At 38.8% G+C, this 22388-nt stretch overlaps 1 protein-coding gene across 2 annotated transcripts in view; it reads left to right on the top strand.

The window, feature by feature from the left end:
• Positions 1–17104, top strand: part of eng (endoglin) — a 38381-nt gene extending 21277 nt beyond the window's left edge. For both annotated transcript variants that reach the window (XM_041058841.1, XM_041058840.1), the window contains exons 4-14: positions 998–1108; positions 4416–4590; positions 6979–7159; positions 7258–7357; positions 7638–7833; positions 8162–8310; positions 8582–8812; positions 9099–9165; positions 12767–12877; positions 12965–13012; positions 13100–17104. In XM_041058841.1, the coding sequence (XP_040914775.1) occupies positions 998–1108; positions 4416–4590; positions 6979–7159; positions 7258–7357; positions 7638–7833; positions 8162–8310; positions 8582–8812; positions 9099–9165; positions 12767–12877; positions 12965–13012; positions 13100–13221 (1491 nt within the window). In that variant the 3' untranslated portion in view covers positions 13222–17104. The remainder of the gene's footprint in view (positions 1–997; positions 1109–4415; positions 4591–6978; positions 7160–7257; positions 7358–7637; positions 7834–8161; positions 8311–8581; positions 8813–9098; positions 9166–12766; positions 12878–12964; positions 13013–13099) is intronic.
• Positions 17105–22388: the final 5284 nt, after the last annotated feature.

Raw genomic sequence — 22388 nt, 5'->3', positions numbered from 1 at the left:
ACAAGGATAATTGTCATATCCCCCACTGATTTTTGCAATAGGGTAGAAAAGGAATTCAAAATTGTACAGAATTAAACTGCAGTTGGAACTATTTTTAAACTTGGTGCTGCAAGCAAAATGTCTCTCTACTGCGTCAACTTGAGGTCTCTTCATTTAATGACACTCCATGTCAGATGGGGAGGCTTGCAAAGTGGGGAATAACAAATACTGACTTCAAGTCAGAATACTGATAGATTCCCATTCTGTGCAAAAAGGTCATAATAATTACTGCTAATTTTGTTAACTCTTAAGTGTGTTTGTGGCTCAGAGTTTTCCAAAGATCTCATGCTTTTTGTCACACTTATAAAATCCTTAAATTACATATTTATGAGTTTTTAATGTTTAATCTTCACAGTAAATTATGAATGTCAGCAAAAATATTAATAGGGTCTGTCTTTAAGGCTGTTTCGCTTCGTATCACATCATCGCTGGATGTTTTTCATTGTCTACATTTCGTTGTGCAATGCTGTATGATAGCAGAGTTAACACTTATGGGAGCAAGAAGCATAAAATTCATAAAGTTTTTTGTTTTTACTGCTTTGTTTGTATAACACAGCATACACTCAGCTTACCAAAAACTCATTATGGGCCACCCTGTAGCTCCCATATGGATGGCTTCATAGCGCAAGTGAATTTTTGGGCCTCTTGATGTGTTTGTCTTCCTATTCAGTACCACTGTTCCACCTGGAGATTTACACCACTGCCAAACTTTCTCTGCATACAACACAATCATAAACTCCAAACTACTTGGCTTTCATGCAGAAATGGAGTGTGCTAACTTTAGCAGCAGTGAATCTGCAGCAGAACAAGTGACAAGTAAAAATATGGAAACTTAAATTTAAATACAATACATGCATGGGATTATTTCAAAAGGGTCTGAGTTATATAGTGCAAATTGCTTTTTTTTTGTCCTGATGTTAGGTCACATTTCAAGTAACAAATGTTTTTCTCTTCTCAGGATAACATTTTCCATCTCAAGACGACTAATGCCAAGCCAATGAACCTTATCCTCACATCGTCAAGCAGCATTTCTGGACTATACAACACCAGCGCCAATGTTAACTTTTATGTGAGTAAAGTCTCTTTGTTTTTCTATATTAACATTCAGGCTCTGCTTTCACCAAGTATTTTTCTGTATATAGAATGGATACTCGTTGGGAAGGGAAATAAAATACAGATCGTACCACTAAATTCATCTCATTTGTTTTCTCTGTTTCACATGATCCTGTTCCTCCCTTACATTACAGCCTGCTCTTGATGCACAAAGCTGTTTAACAAGTACTAACTAATCATGAAAAATTAACGGGTTGTGGGGACACCATTATAAGTGGTTATTTTTTCAATAATGTGTAATTTGCAGATTTCTCCAGATGTTTTTAGCTCCTGTCTAATGCCAGCTGTTTGCATACAATCAAACTGCCACAGCTGTGCAGTTCTGCTGCCTGTTCAGAGAGACAGTGAACCATGTTGTTTCTCCATAAATGTTGGCTGCTCTGCATTTTGTCTGTGTTTGTGTTTATTTATTATCTATACTATAAAAGCGGTAAGAGAAGTTTTGGAGTGGCCAGCAATGAGAGGGGTTGATGGTATCGGCTGTAAAATTAATGTTGCAATGAAATTGGAGTTTCTGACTTTTACACACACACATTTCATTTAATTCACAGATTATGTCTGTGAATTAAATCTATGGAGGTCACAAAACAACTTTTCTTCAGCTGCTTGAGTGTACTCTAATTAAATAAAGGAATAATACTGTCAAAAGGTCAAAGTGTTGTTTTGGCTGAAACACTTCGGTTATTGTGGTGTGTGGAACTATATTATTTATAATATTTTAATTTTGGTAAATGAACTGAACAAAGCACTCTGTCCTTCAGTCCTTCAGCTTGGTTCTCATACAAAAGTCTTCGTAGAACATCTTTTACCATCAGACTAAATAGCTTGTAAACCTGTGAACAGGAAAACATATGTCCAAATAAAGCTGTACTATCAAATGTAAATGTATTTCTGGTGAAACACCTAAGAATAATTAGTTTCAGTTTTGGTTTTACAGTAGACGTAGACAAGGAACATTATCCTCTTGGACAGTTATAATAACTTCAATAAAAAACAATATTTAAACCATTAAGTATCTCCAGTTGTTAAAAGACCCTGTTTTATCCCAAGTACTACTACTGTGGATATAGCTAACAAGCTAACACACACACACACACCAAAAAAAAAAAAAAAAAAAAAAAAATCATAAATAAATAAAATTAAATCCCAGCTCACCAATCATGATGATGAAATGTTTACAGGAGTGTCATCACTTACTGATATGCTGACAGCAGTGTGATACCACGTCCTGTATCATGTCCTGTCAAGAGCCTGGACAACATTGCCTGTGACCGCAGGATGTTTTCATGGGATGAGCAGTATCACTGGGGGATAATAGTGTTTTACTGCAGATTGCAGTGTAAGAGGAACAGCATCTGTTCTGCGTCTGAGAATGTTCATCACCAGCTTGACAGCTTGACTCAATGTCACAATCTCAGCTCTTGTTGGTCTCTCATAGCTGACCTCAGTTCACAGGGTTGTTTTTAAATAACACTTGGAGACAGTAGGATTTTTGACTGTGAAGTCTAGTGAGCCTTCGTACTTTTATCAGTTTTTCAGTTATGTAACAGTTTGTTAGTCACAAAAGGAGCACACACTAGTGTCAGTATAGTATTCTGACTTATAATATGCTTATCACTGTTATATAGATAACCTTCTATGAAAGAATCTGATGTTATTGATCAGATGAGAAGGAGCCTGGTGTCTGAAACTCATACATCCGCCCCAGGAAAGGCTGATGGGGAAGAAGTTTCATCAGAACTGTCTTTAATCTGCACTAGATAGAGATGCTGTTTGCATTCAAAACATCTTTGAGTTCCTTGAACTTTACCGTGTCCCTGCAGAATATCAAACCATTTTTCCACAGATATTCCACAGAGACCAAACTGAGTTAAACTCTACTTTACTCATTAACATGATTAACATTGTTATTTCCCATGTTCTTCCCATCCTGCTCTTCAGGCCTTCCCCTGTCTGCCTGACAGGTTTTCCTACTTTTATTTTGGCAGTTTCCCTTCACTCTGTTTTTGATCCTGTGTCAATCAAATATTCATGTAGAAAGACCGATGACTCCCCCAGGCTTACTTGGCTTCCACCTTTTTTTTTTTTGTCTCACTTTGTGACGCAAGGACAAAACACAAATAGTTAAACACATGAGACAGGTCACAAGAGTGATTTTCATTATTTAAACACAGACTCACCCCTGACAGTAAACAGTAACAGGATGAAAAAGCTGTTCTTTCTAAAATTACTTAGCACATACCGCCCTACTTATTTTCAAAGGAGGCTTAATAGTTTGTTCAGTCAAGTATGAGTGTATCACACTGTCCATGTTGTGCACATTTTAAAGCTAAAAAATAAGCAACTCAAATACTGTGATACTTTTTTTTTAGTTTACAATTTCCATTTCGACATTTCTGAAAAATATTTTTGGTCAGTGATCTCATTGTTCTGTTCTATAAAACTATCCCTCAATGAAATGAACTGTTCTTGAGTGACAGTGTCAGTGTTGACCTAATGAAGAGTTGCAATACTCGCACAGCACTTTATTTTCCTCTTCAGCCTCTGGAGTCCTGAGGAAGAGATGGACAAATCAGAGCAAATTAAAAATCCATTGAAGGCTGAGCTCAAAATAAAACTGGAACACTGAATTGTTATTTACTGAGCACTTTTTTTTTTTTAAAACATATCTCCACTGTAGACAGCTCTCACTGCTCTGTTCATAATGCCTTCCTCTGCCTTCTTGTTCATGCAAAGCTTAATGTAAACTCCATTATTTCCCATTGGTCCAGACGAGGAAACAGCAGTGTCTAGTCGATGGGATAGATGTATATATTTATACCTTGTATGGAGCCAGATTCCAGCCGACTATAGTGACGCACAAAGCTAAAAAAGGTCCCATTTCCTGGCCCCACACAGGAAGCAAAGGAAAGACCTTGGCTCCAACAGGGTTGTGCAACTGGGCTCGTGGACACTTAACCATAATAAACATTTCTTTTTAACAGGACCCTGCTAAGAGAATAGAGGGAGAGTTGGGTGGAGGGTTAGAAAAAGTAATAGAAGAGAATGAGAGGGATGGGTAAACAAGTTTCATATGACAAAATCTGAGCAGACATCAGGTAAATATAAATAGATCTAAAGCTGACTCAGTCAGTTCTGTGTTATTGTAGCATTAGGGAACAGATAGACACACGCCTTTTAGGACCTCTGTGATTCTGACTGTGTTCCTTCGGGAAATTGCCTTTCATGAAACTAATTGAAATGCCCTGGGCTCTACTTTCCAGGTGAAAAATGACTCCACAATCAGCCTATTTACTAATCAGATTCAGAACAATGTTCACAAGCAAGACATCCCCACTGAAGATGAAGAGCTGGTCAAGTGGGCAAGAGAGAAGTTTGGGGGTGTGACGTCATTCACCACTGTCCGAAATAAGGATATACTGCTAACAGGAACAACAGGTGAGAATTGTTTGTATAACTTGGCTTATATTTAATTAAAATAACTTTTACACTAACAGGGTTTCTCCTATTGAATTGTGAGCTGTATTTGCCAGTTTAGAGGGAGTCTATTGCAAGATCTGAGCCATACATATGAAATGAGGATGCTGACAATATTATTGAATCGCAGTTCTGAAAAGGCCTTTTTGGCTGCCTAAAAATGTTTCAGATTTATCAGCCTTGTCACCCATGATGTTTATCTGGAGTATGCTATCTGCATCTTTGTTTGCTCTAAAACAATATTTTTGGTGCTGAAGAGAGCAAAGTAATTACAGTCTGCAAAAACATACATCTCCAGGTTACATAACTCAACAGCGAGTCCGCAGTGCATTAATCAAGGATGGATGCAGTGTTGTTTCCAGAGCTCTTGATAAAATTCATCACCAACCTTCTCTTATCTTAGATGTGCATAAAAAAAAGTCCTTTCTGATGAAATCACTGAGAAAACACTGTGCTGTGATGAGACCACATTGCGTTGAAAAGCCTTTTTCCGGTGCCTGCATGTTCTACCTCGCTTTTTTGATTTTTACTTTTGAGTTTTCATAGAAAGGATTTCTGCAGTGCTTTCCAATCTGCCTGTGTCAGTTTATAGGAAAAACAGTTCTGAGGACCTCAAAAGCACACTCATTTAAGCATTGTTTTGTAATACTATAATTGTGCGCCATGGACTGATTTTTTTCAACCACAGATACACACACACAGATAAATAAATAAAAAGAAATCAAGCATGATACTTTGAACTTTTTCTTTCAAACCAGAAAACGTATAGAAAACATATAAAACTAACAGTAGGAAGGATCAGATGTCGAGTATGTGCAGAGTGGACTGAGAGACCTGCCCCCTACAGCTGCATTGCATACAGAATCAGACCCCATGTTGTTTTAATACTTGGAATCTGCTACGTGTGGGCCAAGCACTGGCTGCCATATGGCCGTTCTCCTACAAGGCTCCTTAAACCAATGTGGGAATATACAGTCTGCTGAACAATATCGCTGTTTCACAATTCTGTATACTTAAGGGACTGAATAAAATTCTAAAAATCATTTCTATCTTGGGAAGCAGGAGGACAAACACTGTCTTTCTTGTGTGACTTTTCCAGAAATTTCCAGGGGAAAGCTACGTGAAGTTATGTGTACCCACTAATCCTTTATCATACACAGCAGTGAGCTAAACAACAGCATGGGCAGCAACTAAACCAAACAGAATGTAACTCCCAGAATAATAAGCAGTGCTATTGCTGATTTTAAAGCTCAGTAAACCTCTAATAATGCTGCATGTTTGAAACACAAATACCTGCTCATTGACAAGCTTGCCATATGGTAAAAGTCTCATGTAATCAGTGCAGATCCTTAGCTTGGGTAAAGTAAAGAACTGGGGGACTCAGCTCAACATTCCCAGTGTTGACAAGACGTCACATAATATGGCAGAACATTTGCAAACGGAAGCCGTGGATAAACTGTGTTTTAAAGTGAGCATTCATGGCTGAGTAAAGACTGAACATAAGGATATTAGTGGCTGCTTTTGCCTGCAGCAGTAGCAGCAGGATGCTCGATGCAAGCACAATTATTTAATAACAAATCCTCCTTCAGGCGTTTTGAGACTGACATGGGTCAAGATAGAAATGAACAGTGATGAGGCAGGAATGGTGGTGGCAGCTTTTATGTCCACTGTCTTTCACAGTGTTTTAGAGGAATTGAGTTTTAATCTCTCCCTTTATGATTGCCTGTCCTTCTCCAGGTCTATCAATTATAGCAACGTACTGCAGGTGATGGGTTAACGTCCCTGCCTGCCGGTGGCATATTGCTGTTTTCCCATTTTAAAATGTTTTGTTTTACAGCCACTCTTAGTTTTAGCTAGTGCTTTAACTGACTCATAGTCCACAAGGGCATTACAATTACTCAAGCAGAAGAACAGTTTACATCGCTGTTTCGTTATATCTCATCGCCTGTATTGGGGTGTTAGGTGAACATGTGTAGGCCTCGTCGTAGGCGTTTGAAAGGTCTGTGGAAAGACTCCACAACAGTGAGGTGCCAAGTCGAAGGCTTAGTGAGTAGCTGAGTAGAAAGTGGCCACCAAATAAAAGTCTGTGAACTGAAATATCAGTTCTGTTACCAGAAATAGTTTCTAAGAGCATCACTCAGTGAAATTACGTCTTAAATTAATATAGATAACATGCTATAAATGCTTATTGGTCATTGCAGCCTCTATGCTGCTGCCACAAAGAGAAGTTCTGGCAGTCCATTTTATGGAGCTGTTGTCTTCTTCTTTTTCCTTTTTTTTTTTTTTTTGCTTGTGTGTTACAAACAATGAATGAACAATGATGGAAAATGAATGTTTGTGGTTTTACAGGAACCAAAGCTGACACTCGTGACTGCATCCTTCAAATTGAAGATGCTTCAGAGAAGCACTTTATGAAGATAGAATCATCTCCTTTGGCGTCTTCGGTCAGATATTGCTCCCCACAGCAGCAGAACCTCAGAGATGAAGCTGAGCTCCACATCATCAACATCCCAGAGGATGCCAGAGTTAGGTAAACCTTGAGATTCACTGGAAGTAGCATCTTATGTATCATTTTGCTATCCGTGTTGGCAAATATTCTCATATCATTGTTGATTCTCCATATTGCAGCAATGTATCACTTGGCATGGGCACAAAGAAGATGAAGGTGTTCCTGAGAGGTCCTCAGGGCACCACATGGATCATTGATTCACAGTACACCACATTTGCTGTAAGCTTTCACTCCAGTAGTTATAGCTTATACAGTTTTCATATTTATTATACTACAACCACGTGTGAGACAGGATTATTCAGAGGACAATGACTCCACTCAGTGTGATTACATTATTGTAAATAGTGTGATATAGCTTACTTAATTACAAAGTTAACTTATTTCTTACACATAACTTTTGCCATATCTATGAAAATGGGCTTATTATTGAACTAGCGCTTGCACGACACAGTCAGTAAATCATTACTGAATTATCTGAACTCATCTTCTCTTTCAACAGTCTAACAATGACGTCCTGCTGCCCAACATGCCACACAGATTCTCCCCTAATCATACACTGAACAGTGACAATGCAGAGGATGTGCAAAGGAAGGCTTTGGAACTTTTGAAAGCCAGTACTTTCACCAGCTATACTGAACTCAGACCAGCGCAATCCCCAATTTTACTGGTTTTTGAAAGCAATGACAACCCTGCAGGTAAGACAATAAAAAGGTAAAAAAAAAAAAGTTTTGAGACAATTTATACAAAGAGAATAGATGGAGTGTGGCCAAAAGCCATAGCCCACACATAATACATGTTACACAATGCCAGCAGCGAGATGAGAAATCAGGAGGATAATGACTGCTATAATAATAATAAAAGTAATATTCATCTTCATCATTTACTATCACCACATGCAATATATTATTTTAGATACACAGTGTGCTGCGCTGCAATTTGAGTAACTCCTGAGGCTTTTATGAGACAAAACGTACATTAACCGTGATGTATATGGTTTCTTTTTTGTTGCTGTTTGTCTCTCAGTCACAGAAAGAGCACCAGAACCAGTTATTCCCACAACTACTGCCCCTCATCAGATGCCCCTGTTGATGCAGCTTTACACTTCCCCAGATTACCGTTTTCCCCTGGACCCCAACGCCAAGGTACAGAGTGACAAGAGAATTTATGCAGAGGTAAGAAATCATTCACTCTCTTAGCTGTATTTAATGAGAAATATAGTGTATATAATATACATAATATATATTACATATTGGTTAGTCTCTCCCAAAAATTTTAAAACACTCTGTGTGTTTCCGAAACACAGCTACTAAGATTCAGTGTACTAATCCCAAAGTTTTTATACTCATAGTGTGTAATGGTTGGCCTTACTCAGCTGATCTGACAGATTCTTTTGCTTTTTCCATTCTCTTACAGTTTGTTTAATCCTTTCTCTGTCTCCAATAGATTTCAGGGCACACTTTTGGGAGCATTTTCTTGACCATCAAGGTGGTCAGCTGCTTTGTGCGCTCCAAGGGCTCGTGCTCTGTAGTGAAAGAGCTGCCCTTCATTCCAGAGGCCTGCTCCTCGAATTCCTGTTTCAACAGCACCCGACTCAGCTTCTCCTTAGATCAGCTCCAAGAGCTGACGTCCACCACATGGGACCTGGAATGCTCCATCCAGCTATGCTACAGTGAGGTAGGAATTCAGGAACTATTTTTGACATAGTACAAATAAACCATGTCAAATGAAAACAAAATCTTGTGTTAGTAAAGCAGATTAAATATGCATTAAGAAAACATAACCTGTGTTAGGATTTTGTAATGAGCTGTAAGTGTATACCTGTTGTTGTGGGAGGGTTTTTCACAGACCTCTCTTCACCTCCAGCATGATCAATATACTGAATGCTTAAATGAAGGTTATGAACGTGTGACGTTGTTTTCTTGTTGTTATTGTTGATAAATTGTTCTTACTACCTCACTAGAAATGTGGAGATGGAGGAAGAGTGAAAAGGAATCTGGAGGTTACCCAGCCGTGTCTACAACCACCAAGTGAGTTCAGTTTAAACTCCAAAACAGGAATCATTGTCCACTTTGAAGCAGATGATTCTTTAACCCACAGTGGGCCAGATTTGTGTTAATTAATTCTTTTATCACATATAACATTTTCTGGTATCTTTATGATCATCTACATTCAGTGCTTTGCTCTGCTCTGCTCTTACAAAATAAAATGTTTACTTTAATTTACTGTAACTGACATAATATTTAATAGCAGGAAGGCAAATTGCAGGACATGTTGTATAAATTGTATAATGTAAATGTTATGTAAATTGGAAGCAGTTTGTACAACAAGAAATTTAATAACAGCTAAACGGAAACATTTGCAGCACTATAAAGAGTGAGTGAGTGATCCTGTTTTCAGTTAGTTTCTTGACCCTGATTTGTCACTAATTACTTTTTCTTTCTTTCTTTTTCTTTTTTTTTTGTCAAAAACTAACAAACAAAAAAAAATCAGATTGCTTTCACATTCACGAAAATGCACCAAACACAACAAATGCAGAGAGATTCACTCCCCAAAATGATCCACATAATGTCGTCTTAACGGTGGCCTTGAGTTTAGAGTTTTCATTCTATCACAAACCCTTATTATGAAGATGAATGTTTCATATTTAATTCTCAAACAATAACCGAACTCTCAGTAGAAAAACAAAAACTTTTAAATTAGCTTTTTTTGCCTTCAGGACTTAATTGCTAGTCTAGAGCTCGGTCAGTGCATTGCTGCTCGCTGCTCTAATTTTCATTCCTATTGTTGCTTTCAGTGCACAACAAACGCTGGGCAGGCGGTTGTCATAGCAGTGAACTCAGGATATGCAGTTAAGCCAGTAAGGGGTTGTGGGGCAGGGCCTCGTCCTTTAGGAAGGTCTGCAGGCTGACCTTGTGGCCACAATCAGAAGTAATGGCCCTCAGGGGAGGGAGGTGAAGTCCTTTGTGTTTCCAAGGGGGTATGACTATGTTGCTGTCCAAACACAGCCACTGGGCCCGGTGCTATTGTCGGACCATTCAACACAGTTGACTCAAATGAGGAAAGATGCCTTTCTACAAAGAAAGAACTCTTCAGACTGATGATTAATTTCTAGGAAAAAATTTCAGATCCCATTTCTAAGCAATATGACACAAGAAAGTAGAGGCTGATTAAATGGGGGAACACCTGGAGTTTGCCAGACATCTTTGTAAAACTGATAAAGGATTTGCTTCTTTTTAAGCTTCCTTTATTCCATCCCTTCTAAAAGAGAAACATAAAGGCTGGTGTGTCAGTGTTGCAGTGTATGTGGTGAGGAAGCTGACTAAACTACTCATCCATGCTTTCCTGTGTCCTGTTTGCCTTTCTCTTTTCTGTTTCGCTTGAACTTACGTAATTAGAAATGTTTTTCTGGAACAACTGAAATACAGGAATGGAATTAATTGTGAAGGAACATGCTGGGGTTTGGTAGGTGTGTTAATGTGACTCCATTCATTAGCCAGTGTCAGAGATACAAGGGTTATATCAGCAGGACTAGCAGGCTGCATTCTTTTGCGAGCCTTCACAGGGCAGGACTGAGTGCTCCATTCAGCAATCCTTCCTGTTTGGTAGTTTTCGTACGGAGGGCTCCAGGGAGTCACAGCACAGGCCTGCTGCCTGTCTCCTCCTCTCCACCTGCACTGGAGCTTCTGCTTCCTGCTCCTGTTTATTCAGCTTTGCTGTCAAAGCCTCACTTACACAAACTAACGCAGCAACTGATTACAGACAAAAAAGTCTCAAGAGAAAGCCTGCTCGAGCTGCTGTGATGTTTCTGGCACATTCGGGGTCAGGGAATGTTCCTCGCTGACAGATCAACAAACTCTGTTGACTGTCTGGGATGCAGTCGGTTCAAATACCCACAAGATGTCACTATTTCAGTGCTCTGGATTGTGTGTAATTCGTTTGGTATTTACCAATGTTCAATCAAATAACACCAACAGTGTTTAATGTAAATTTGATACTTATTTAATATCAAAATTTACATGAACCCATATGGAGTTATATCACACTGTGCTTCAGTTTTGTCTGTACAGTTCAGTTTAAATGTTGAACGTTATGTTATTAGTGTGAAGTGATTTTACCCAGGTTCACTGCAGAGGCATTTGCACTACACATATCAATTACTCAGATGTACATGATGCACAGAGTGGTGGCAAGTTTCTCCAAAACAAACCTGCTGTCTTCTGTCCTTCATGTCCTGTCTTTAATGTACTTCAGGAAAGGAGAGCTGTATTGTATGAAGCCCAGTATAGTACTTAGCCTCATTCCAACAGCAGGCAGGAGGCAACAGTGGCAGGTGAGAGAAACTTGTGAAAAGGTGATGATGAGTTTCTTTCAAATATTGTGGATACTTGTGCGAGGATGCAGGTACTAGTTCTGTGGACTATTACTTTCATGTTTTAAGACAAAATTGTGTGAGTTCAAGTTGAAATTTCGGTACAAAATTTAAAAACAGATTTTTAATTAATTTTCAAGGTCTATTTCAAAGATTTAAGAACATCTAGCATGTTTTTTTTTTCAGCTTGAAAACTGGAAGCATAGATCAATAAGTGTCCAGTGAGTACTTTGTTTGTACAATCAGATGTCGGAACAGTTTAAGGTGATGTCGAAGTGAAATGGAAAACTGTCTATAACCTATTGTACGTCCTTCTTGAAATGACGTCTGTCTCAAGGTGATCTGTCCGTGGCCTTCCCGGACCACAATGAGCGAAGTAAAAGTGTAGGATGGCCTTGCCGGGCTAATACAGTATGTCTGTGCCACAGTATTGTATGTCGAGTTTTAGTGTTTGCGTGTTCTCTTATTCTTTCAGAGCTGCTTTGAGGGAAAGTGATTTTTTTTTTAAATTTTTTTATTGCTGCTGGCTCTGAATTTTATTTTTTCTATTAGGTTTGTAAGCAGAGAGAAATCAGTGTTGTGTAAAAGCTTGTAAAAATCACATATATTTTACTTTACAGTTAGCCATTTTAGAATCTGCATTATAATCTTTAAATTAACCGCTGATGCAGCCGTTGGTCTCAGAAAATCAGCCTGTACAGACACAAAACTTAGGTGGTAACTGTCCATCACCATGAACATGTAGTCACCTCTTTCATTATTTCATCAAATAATGAAGTGATTTAATCATTTCGTTTTTCATTGTCATTACTTGAAAGCGGGGACTATTTTAAAACACACATTTATTGGTTCATTCAAGGAGGTTCCTAATCCTGAATTTGAGTTTCTGCTGCCTAAAAATATTGTATTCACCAGAGACATAATTACTGCTACTGTTCAGAACTGCTATAAATGCTTGCAAGGGTTTATTTGAAACGTACCATAACGTCTCAGCTGCCACACGTCGATAACTTGCAAACGGATCACCATACGACAATACTGTCACGTTGGCAAAATACAACACAATATCACAATGTTCATTATGTTCAGTATGTTCAGTAAACTGCTGTATATCCGGACAATTTCTCAGTCTCTGCGAATGTATTTTCACACAGTGTTGTCATTAGCAGTAACCATCAGTATTGACTTGTGGTTGTTGCTGTTGTTCAACTGAAGCTTGTATACATTGTTTTTTTTTTTTGTGTGTGTGTATGTTTCAGGCCCACCATGCTTTGAATTTGGGCTCCCTGGTGTTCTGGGCATTGCATTTGGAGGGTTTCTGATTGGAGTATTACTTATTGGAGCACTGTGGTTTATCAAAATCAAAACAGGTAAGTGTGTGACTGACAATGTAGTCTCTGTGGTTGAACATAAATATGAATTCATACTTATAAATTGTCTCATTCTGCTTATTTCAGGATACCCAACTGGACTGGACATGAGCTCAACTGCAGCAAATCTTCCTGGTGAGGACTTTTTTCTTTTCTTTTCATCAGTTCTTATCTTGTTATCGTGTTCTTATTGGATTTTTTTCCCCCCTGCTCTTTCTTCAGGATGTCCCTGCTCAGGAGCAAAACGACAACCAGTTTCTACCAACCCTTCCCCCTCTGAGAACAGCAGCGCCAACGCTAGCATTGGAAGCACCCAAAGCACACCAACCAGTAGCATGGCATGAGATTATGGTCATCTCCACCACCAGCACGGCCACCATCTCCCTTCAAAGTCACCTATACGGGTTTTGTGTCTTTGTTTTCTTTTATAATGCTTAAAAAGCATTTTCCCCTACCTGCCCCCTTTAAATTCTCATTACAAAAGTACAACCCACGTCCTTGACACACCAAGCCTGACATGGATGTGATCTGGGAGTTTGTAATGGCGGGTGGGAGCTGGATGTTGGATAACAGAAGTCTAATCAATGGCTTCTGATGCTCACCTTTGTAGCCTCTCTGTAAAGTCAGGCTCCTAGACAGGAAGTTAAAGAGGGCAAGAGAAAAAAAATAAATAAATTGGCTCCCAGCAACAGGAAAAACAAACCATATCCCCCAAGAGCTAACAGGAAATTCACTGCATTCCTTTCAATGAATTGTGCTTGTGTGATGGCAGCACAATAATAGTTAGACAGGAGACAAACCAGTCAAAAGACTGACTTTGAAAAACAGATAAAAGCTGTTTTGCATTCACATCTAAGCTACAAAAATGCGAAGGGCTTTTGGCTAGGTCAGTCCAAAATGTTATCAACAACACCTCGGGAACTGAAAAGCTCAACATGTTAGGATCTCAAACCAGTCAATGAAATGCTCTTTTCGAGGGGTATTTGTCTTAATTGGAGTTCGAGGTCAATGGTTAACAGCTACCTCCTATTATGTAGAAGTCTGGAGCTAAGTTTAAACTTAACACTAGATTTCTCTGGTGAATTGATCTTATTTTCATTGTTTTGTTTTTTTTTATTCTGTGTCACTTTAGGTGAATCTAATATCTGACCCACTGGGTCATTTGTAGCTCACTAAACAAAGTTATGGTGCCATTTTCATGCTATCCAATATCTGTATCAGGGCCTTAATATCAAAAGTGTTTTTTTTCTAGTGCTTATTGTAAGTTACAGAGATAAATACTTGATTTTCTAATTACCCGATAAATCCAACTAAAATCATGTTTATGGCCCAAAGGTAGCAATAAATTATGGACCATTAAGAAAAGGGCTTTTATTAATGTGAGCCCAGAAGTAATCACTCTTGTAATGTACAGTGCCGCATGTGGAGATGTATGGCTGTATTCGGAGCTGAGTAATGTGCCCATGAGGGGGAGTTAGCACCAAAACTCTGCACATCAGTTTTCAGGCCTCACACTCATACATGGACTTTAGCGCCACTCATACAGCTACGCCCCACAGGGTGGAGTTTCCCCAAAATAGTCTGTCTGGAGGTTGAATTCCAGTAGTTTTCCTTTGCGCAATATCCATTCTCATCAGAATTAGTAACAAGTCCATCACCACTGCCTGACAGTCCATTGCAACCATAAAAATCATGCCTGTGGGAACACACACACACACACACACACACACACACACACACACACAAAGAGACCTTTATGTGTTTTCAGGCCGATGAAATGATCACCTTGTACACTAAGATGCAGCTATTTATGGTGTATTAACCATTACTCTTCCCTTATTTAAAGATCAAGGCTTGACATTAAGCATGTATAAACCGTCCATCCTGCTCGCTCATGTTCAGTGTCTTTTTTTCATTCACTATGTATCCAAGCCACTAATGTTCTGCTCTGCCTTGTGATTGGAGATGAGGGCACAGGAGGGAAAGAATTTTTAGACCTCTAATGGATGTTATGGATCAGCAGCGCATTCAGAGCTTTTCGCTTTCACAAATAATCCATGGTTGCTACAAGTTGAAGAGTTGCCACCTTGACGTCACCAACCTCCTAACCTCCTAGAAAAGAATAGGTACAGGCAATAGGTTGTAATATTTGATATTTAATTCGTATTTCTTATACTGAAGGAAATGAAATCTGTGCAATTTAAGGTAAATGTTTGTTTTAAATTAATAGGCCTGGAATACTGGGAAAAATCTCATTCCCTCAAAGCTGAACACAGATGAAACCTGGCAAACTCAGATGTGCTGACTGTGCCCCCCACCCTCACATTTCTTTGACCTTTAAACTGCCCGTATAAGTCACCAGCTCTGAATACAGCTCATTTGGACTTAATAGTATAATCACTAGTAACAATAGTATAATACTTTTAAAAAAATTCCAGACTAGATTTATTTTCAGTTATCACACAACATTTTTGTGAGTTTGGTGTTAAAATTATTAACTTCTGCTTAGTACATTTGATAGGCTGCATCAGCCACTGCAGTGCTAATGCTAGACAGAAGCTGCAGAGATGCATGATGGGGACTTCCATGAGGGCTACACCTGTAGAGTGACGGTTGATCCGTGAACCCACTATTTGTTTCAGTGTACAAATGTAAATGTGTTTTATATTTTTATTGCCACTCTTTTACCTCTTTAAAAAAAAATACCATAAGTAAGCAAGCAACCTTTGAAAAAATAAATCAATTTGTATCTATAGTACACAGCTTTGACAAGCACCAAAATTATGAGGTTAAAATGTCTTCATGTAAATTTGTAACACTGATTTACTTTTACTTTTAACTATTTTAAAATAGTTATTCACCTTCTTATTTGGATTGTTAAAATAACTTCACCTTCAGACCTAACCTGAAAAACTGTTCAGTGTTTTACAAACCATCTACATTTGTAAAATGTCTCCTCATTGCATATATTTGAGCTATGTAGCTTATCCCCCCTCTTTCTATCACTCAGTTTGTGCATGCACGTACGTTTTTCTGTGCATGCCTGTTTTCCTTTGTGTGTTTGTGTAGATATAGAACAAAGAGGGCCAGTACAAATTGCCACTTGAGTATTTGTGCAATATGATGAGGTTATCTTGTATGTAATGTCTATATGTAGTTTTTTACTGTTGTTTTTTTTTTTTTTTTTTTTTTTTTTTTTTTTTTTGTAAGTGTTGTATGATATTCTTACTTTGAACCATTTTCTTAATCTGCTTCGTTCTTTTATGTATTTAAAGAACTGGGACCATTTCTAATCAAGGCACTTATCAAATGCACAAGATTTGTTTTGTATAGTAATCTTTGTTTTTTATTTTCATATAGATTTTACTTACGATTACATTGTACTCACAGACAGTGCGCGACAGTACATCTGGTTTGTTGGTTTTACCCTTGTTTGACTTCTTCCCTCATCGTAAAAATTCCAAAAACACAACGTATCGCTGCTGATACTGACATCCTGACATTGTACTGTGTTCATTGTACTATCTTCCCCGGGTGTGATGGGGAAGAGCACTCTGAATTCTGAAAGACAGAATGTCTCACCACAAAGTAGCATCCCAGTTAAACATGCAACACTCAGGCAACATTCAAACTTAAAGTGAAAATGCAGCATATGGTGAGAACTTCTTTTTGTTTAATTTTAGAAAATGGCTACAGTATTAGACATATTCTTCTTTTTCCCCCCTCCAAAAGTCAGGTATTGAGGTATACCTGTGTTAAACCTGTACCAGTGAATGTCTGACACTGACAGTAGAATCAGAAAGGCTGTCAATTAATTCACTCGCTAACCCAAATCCTTTCTCAGACACTCTACACAGTTAACGAAATGTGTTCGTACATAGTATGTGCATTTCTGTGTGTGTCTCTGTATCTGCCTGTGTGTAGGTGTACAGTAGAAACTATGCCAGCATTTATGCGAATGGATTCTTCCTCCTGTCTCTTAACAATGTCCAAATTCAGAATTCTATACCAGGAAATTTGAAGCCTGAACAACATGTCAGAAATGTCTGCTTTGATTTTATATCGTATAAAATGCTGTTATTTTTGTGCTAGAGTGAGCAGCCTTTTACCATTTAAAATTTTAAATTTGTCGAGATACTATTCAACTGATGTCATGTATTTTTATATTGTCTCTGAAGAAATATCTGTTTTCTCTGAAATTACCTTAATAAAGTGAATATGACCTTCTTCTTTGCGTTTTCTGGTGTCTTTGTTACAGCTTTGTGGCATTGTAGTGGGTAAACCCAGACCATTATGTAATGTTGGAAAAAATAAAAAAATAAAAAATAAAAAATAATAATTCCGAGGATACCCATGATCTCTCGGGACGAGCAATATCACAGTAAAAATAAATCAGGAGAATAACGACGCAAAATAAAGAGGCAGAAATACTACACACTCCAGAACTTTCGAACAGCAGCGAAAATGCAGGAACAATGAAGATTATATTGTATTTAAGCTGTGTTTGCCTGAGGGTTTGACAGAAATATGGTTGAGCATGTTGCAGTTAGTGAAAATGCCCAATCATCTGACTCGTCTGCAGCAACTGCTGTGACTGATGACTGACTGCATCTGGAGCGGCTGAGAGCGTCTTCTCTTAACTCTGGTCCTGATTTGATCTGACACTTCTACATTAACACTGGCATTGTAAAGAGACTTTCCATAATATTAGCAATAGAGCGCATCACTCACTTTAGAGTTACTGTTCAGCCCAAGTCGTGGACATGTACGACTCGGCATAATGGCTAATAGCAAGATCTCACAGTTTGCCACAGTGTGACTGAGATTAAGTCCAGATCCGACTGATGTGTCACGAGCGTGCAGCCTGCTGTCAGTGTGTAGCCCACGCTACAGGAGATGAGATTAAAACCCGGATCACAAATGCTTCTGACTATCTCTCAACTCCAAAGATGAGATTTTCCTTGTTATTATTGTTATTAGTGGTGCATTAATGATTAAGCAGCATTTTATGTTGCAGCTGGCTGAGGTGGAGCCAGTTTTAGTTTATATAATGTTGGCTAGATTAACTTGAAACCATGCACTGTGTATTATACGATCATTCCAGGTTTGTGAAATATCATCATCTTCAAACTAACTGTAGTCCTCAAATGAATGTAAAAAAACCTTCCCTCAGAAACGCAGTGGACATGTATAAAGTCCCATACTCAAGTATAAGTACCTACAAATTGTATTTAAGTACAGTTCTTGAGGCATGTACTTGTCATATACCGTCACTGGGTATTATGTAAGGTTTTCTCATGTCATCATATTTTTAAAATATTTTCTGTAAGACTGTTTCAAATTGAATGTGGCATCAGTTTTTTTTCTGTGAAATTGGGTGTTTGTTTAAATTATATAATAATGAAAAATTCGTATCATTCAGAAAATTCTGTCTTTGTGTCTCATAGTGACTTTCATCTCATCATGACTAACCCGGAACACAATGAGCTTAAAGAATTGAACACGTCAAACCACATCTATGTTATGAGTCATATGTGACCTTTAATGTTGGGCGAAATTATTTAAAAAATGGTGCTTTTCCTCTATGGTTTTTCCTGAGGTTTCAGCTCTTCCCTTTTTGTATATAATTTTGATCATGTTGTCAGGACTGGAGCCAAGGCACGCAATACATGTTTATGGTCTGAGTTCATCTCCAAACATGACCATGGAACAATTAAGCCTTGCAGGATACATTATGTGACATGTCAGTATGAGTGTGTGAGTGTGTGCGTGTGTGTGTGTGTGTGTGTGTTTGCCTTTTCAGGTTGTTTACATCTCAGGAAAAGTCTGTTCTTTCCTCCAAATTCTGCCCACTAAAGTTTGTTACATGCACACAAAACCTTCACAGTTCTGTTGTATAAACATGTATGTACAAAGACATGTCATACATTCTGTATTTATAATGAATGTGAGTAGAGAAAAAGAGGTCAGTTTTGCATTCTCCACATTTCTTCTAAAACCCCTTTGTCTTTGTAATCTTTTGATCTCTTTGTGAAATATAGATATATTGCCAAAGGAAAAAGGGGGAAGCAAAAGCGAATCTGTGGATATGTAGTCTGGACGTTTACAGATTTCAGGTTTAACTAACCATTTCAAATGGCCGCTATTTCACACTGCAGAGAGAAAGAGACTGGAAGACGAAAAGGAAATCATGCAAACTGAGCTGGTGTAAATATTGACTGGGAGGTCAATGGAAGAAAAGGCATGATTTTGTTCCGTAACCTTTGATAAGAATAACTGCACACATGGAAGAAGACAGGAAACAGATAACTGATGTCAGAAATATAGAAATTATAATAGTGTTAGACGTTGTGTGTGTTAGCGTTGAATTTCTATTGATTTGGGGGTTAATTTCTAACTCAAATACCCTAATTATTCTTAATTAAGCAAATTCCAATATTAATGATTTAATCGCCCACAAATACATTTTTGTGTTTCAACCTCTCATTCACAAGTAAGAACATCAATATGGGAGAAAATGGCAGCCAACATTTTCTGAGTTTGACCCTGTGATTATAGAAAGGTCACGTGTATAATCATATGTCCCGGGGCACAGCATAAGTACTCAACAAACTATCAATTGCGCAGAGTTGACTGACGACAATGATGAAATTAAAAAAGATAAACTATTCCAGTACAGCTTTCATTATACAGCTAGATTTGCTGGTAACACTGTATAATGAGTGGCTGCAGGGAAACGTCCCATTACATTTCATTACTCTGATAAATGGATTACTGCTGACCACCACCAGATGGTGCTAAATTTTTGATTTTTCTCTGAATGCAGAGATTGTATTAACAGAAGACGACAATGGACCTCATTGTAAAACAAAGTGCCGAGCAAGTTTAATAACAGTTTATTTATTTATTCATTAACTTATTTTATTTTATTTATTTATTTCATTTTATTTGTAAGGGACAATGTACAATTTTAAACATAAATGTTGCCATTTGATGCAGTGTACCAGAGTTAGCCTAAGGCTAATTTTTAATGTGCAGTACCTCGGCAGCTTACATTTAAAATTTCCACAGTGACAGAACAGCTCTAAGCAAACTAAATAAAAAGGGCTAAACACGAGTTACACACAGTAATGCATCTCACACACTCACACACCTTGTCAGCACTATCAGTATGTTAGATAAATTAAAACCGAGGATGTTTGAATACCAAGCAAAACTAATATGACAGAAAGTCAAGCAAACCTTATAGAATAGAGAGTCAGTGTTTACAGAGTTGAGTAGCTTTTAACAGATTTTTCAACTTGACTTTAAAGCTACTGATAGAACTACAGCTGTTCATGGTGTCTGGCAAGGTGTTTTCCACTGAGCTGTGACTTTCACAGAGAAAGCTGACTGCCCAAAGGCAGGGCGACAAAAGGGTACAGTGCAATCTCTTATAGAGTTTTCAGAATGGAAGTCAACAAGGTCATGTAATGAAGGAGGGACCAAACCTTTTGAAAATTTATGAACAGATTTAAAAAACACATCACATTCTCAAAGCTCAAAGTGAATGAAATCAGTAAAAAAGTAATACAGCAATGCAATGTAGAAGCAATGAAAACTTAGAATGTAACATCATGCTTTACAAAATGCATTTCTGTCCACCACATATAAACACTGCTACTGACACTGTCTGGTTTGAACTGCACAGTTATATTTTTACACCATGTCTGCATTTCACATGACCATGCATCTATTGTATATTGAAATACCTCTCTTAGAATCAGGTTAACAAATCTGTGACTGATCCTGACATGAAGCCTATGAAGCCTTGAGGGCATGTTGAATTCAGGAAGCTACATGTGAGCATAACTGAGCTACTCGGAGTAAGCCGCCTCTCCCTCAGACTTTCACACCCTGAGGCACTGTGCAGCAAACAAGGTTGTTTACACGCTCAGAGACGGTGTACAGGCTCAGGCTCTCTCCCCATCTCTCACCCACACTCAGACATTCACTCTCTCACAAGCACCCATATACTTGCCCACACCTCACTGAGTATCCACAGCCTAGACCAGGATAATCCTCTAACTTATAGGCAGTGTTGTGTGCTCAAAGCAAATCCCATTCCTTTAAAATGCAGACACCTCTGGAGCTGATGTGTGGCCCAAACACTTCAGAGGTGATAGGACATTGCATTTGCTTCTTTTGTTGTTCTTCATGAAAGTAACTCAGACATGTGTCATTTAATAAAACTGTCCTAGATATAATTAGAACAGTAAACAGTAACACACACCACACAGCACACAGCACACACCACCCACCCCACACGCACACACACCCCACACCCCAACCCACCCCACACACATACACCCACCCACCCCACACACACACACACACACACACCCCACCCCACACACACACACCCATCCCACCCCACACACACACACACACCCACCCATCCCACACACACACACCCCACACCCCCACCCACTCACCCCCCACACCCCCACCCACTCACCCCCTCATCCACTCACCCCCTCATCCACTCACCCACTCACTCACTCACTCACTCACTCACTCACACACACACTCACACACACACTCACACACACACACACACACACACACACACACACACACACACACACACACACACACACACACACACACACACACACACACACACACACACACACACACACACACACACACACACACACACACACACACACACACACACACAAAAACCAGCAGTCCAGTACAGATGTCAATCCAACCATTCATTCCCAAAAATGTTTGCACACCAGATGAGGGAAGTAAATGCCCCAGTAGGTCCTGAGACTTCCCCAAGGTCTCATCAGTTGTGCTAAGAACATCTCCAAAGGGTGCCGCTGAAGGAGATCCCTAATGGAGGCTTGAACAGCCTCACCTGGATAAAGGTGGACAACCAGTCTCACTCCTGGAGCAGTTTCACCTCTACATATCCTTTCTTGTCTCTCATCTAAAATTGCTGGGTTGTCAGGGGTGCTCCAACTGAATGTTTCACGTTTCAAATGAGTTACCCAAAGGTAGTGCCTGAAGCAATGCATTTTAAAGTGCCATGAAGGTAGGTCTATGCTCATGCGACCGAGTAAACTCATGACCGTTAAGTGTATTGATTGATTCAATATACTAGCAGGAAAGAGCTCTCTCTTTTTTTTTTTTCTATGTACAAGGGGAAAAAATCTAAATTTTTTTTTTTCCAAAAGAGGAAAAGAAGATATCATTATTGTACCCATTTAGCCAAAACTAATCAGTTACATAATCCGTAACTAATCCTGGGAGAATCCTATCTTACTATCGCCTGTTCCTTTTGCATTTGCTTCATGTAGAAACTGGCAACAACAAAATGTAAGGAACTGTTGCTGTTGTATGGACCTTCGTGAGCTGGAGCAGGGTGTACTAGCTTTCTTTCTACTTAACTTCAGCTGACTGCATGCTTGCTTTGCATTAGCAGTCCGTAGATTTTACGTAGAATGTCTGCACCGTTGTA

This window comes from Toxotes jaculatrix, chromosome 16, assembly GCF_017976425.1.
Source record: "Toxotes jaculatrix isolate fToxJac2 chromosome 16, fToxJac2.pri, whole genome shotgun sequence".
NCBI lineage: Eukaryota > Metazoa > Chordata > Actinopteri > Toxotidae > Toxotes > Toxotes jaculatrix.
Note: the sequence above shows the minus strand (reverse complement) of the source record. Positions and strands in the feature narration are given on the sequence as shown.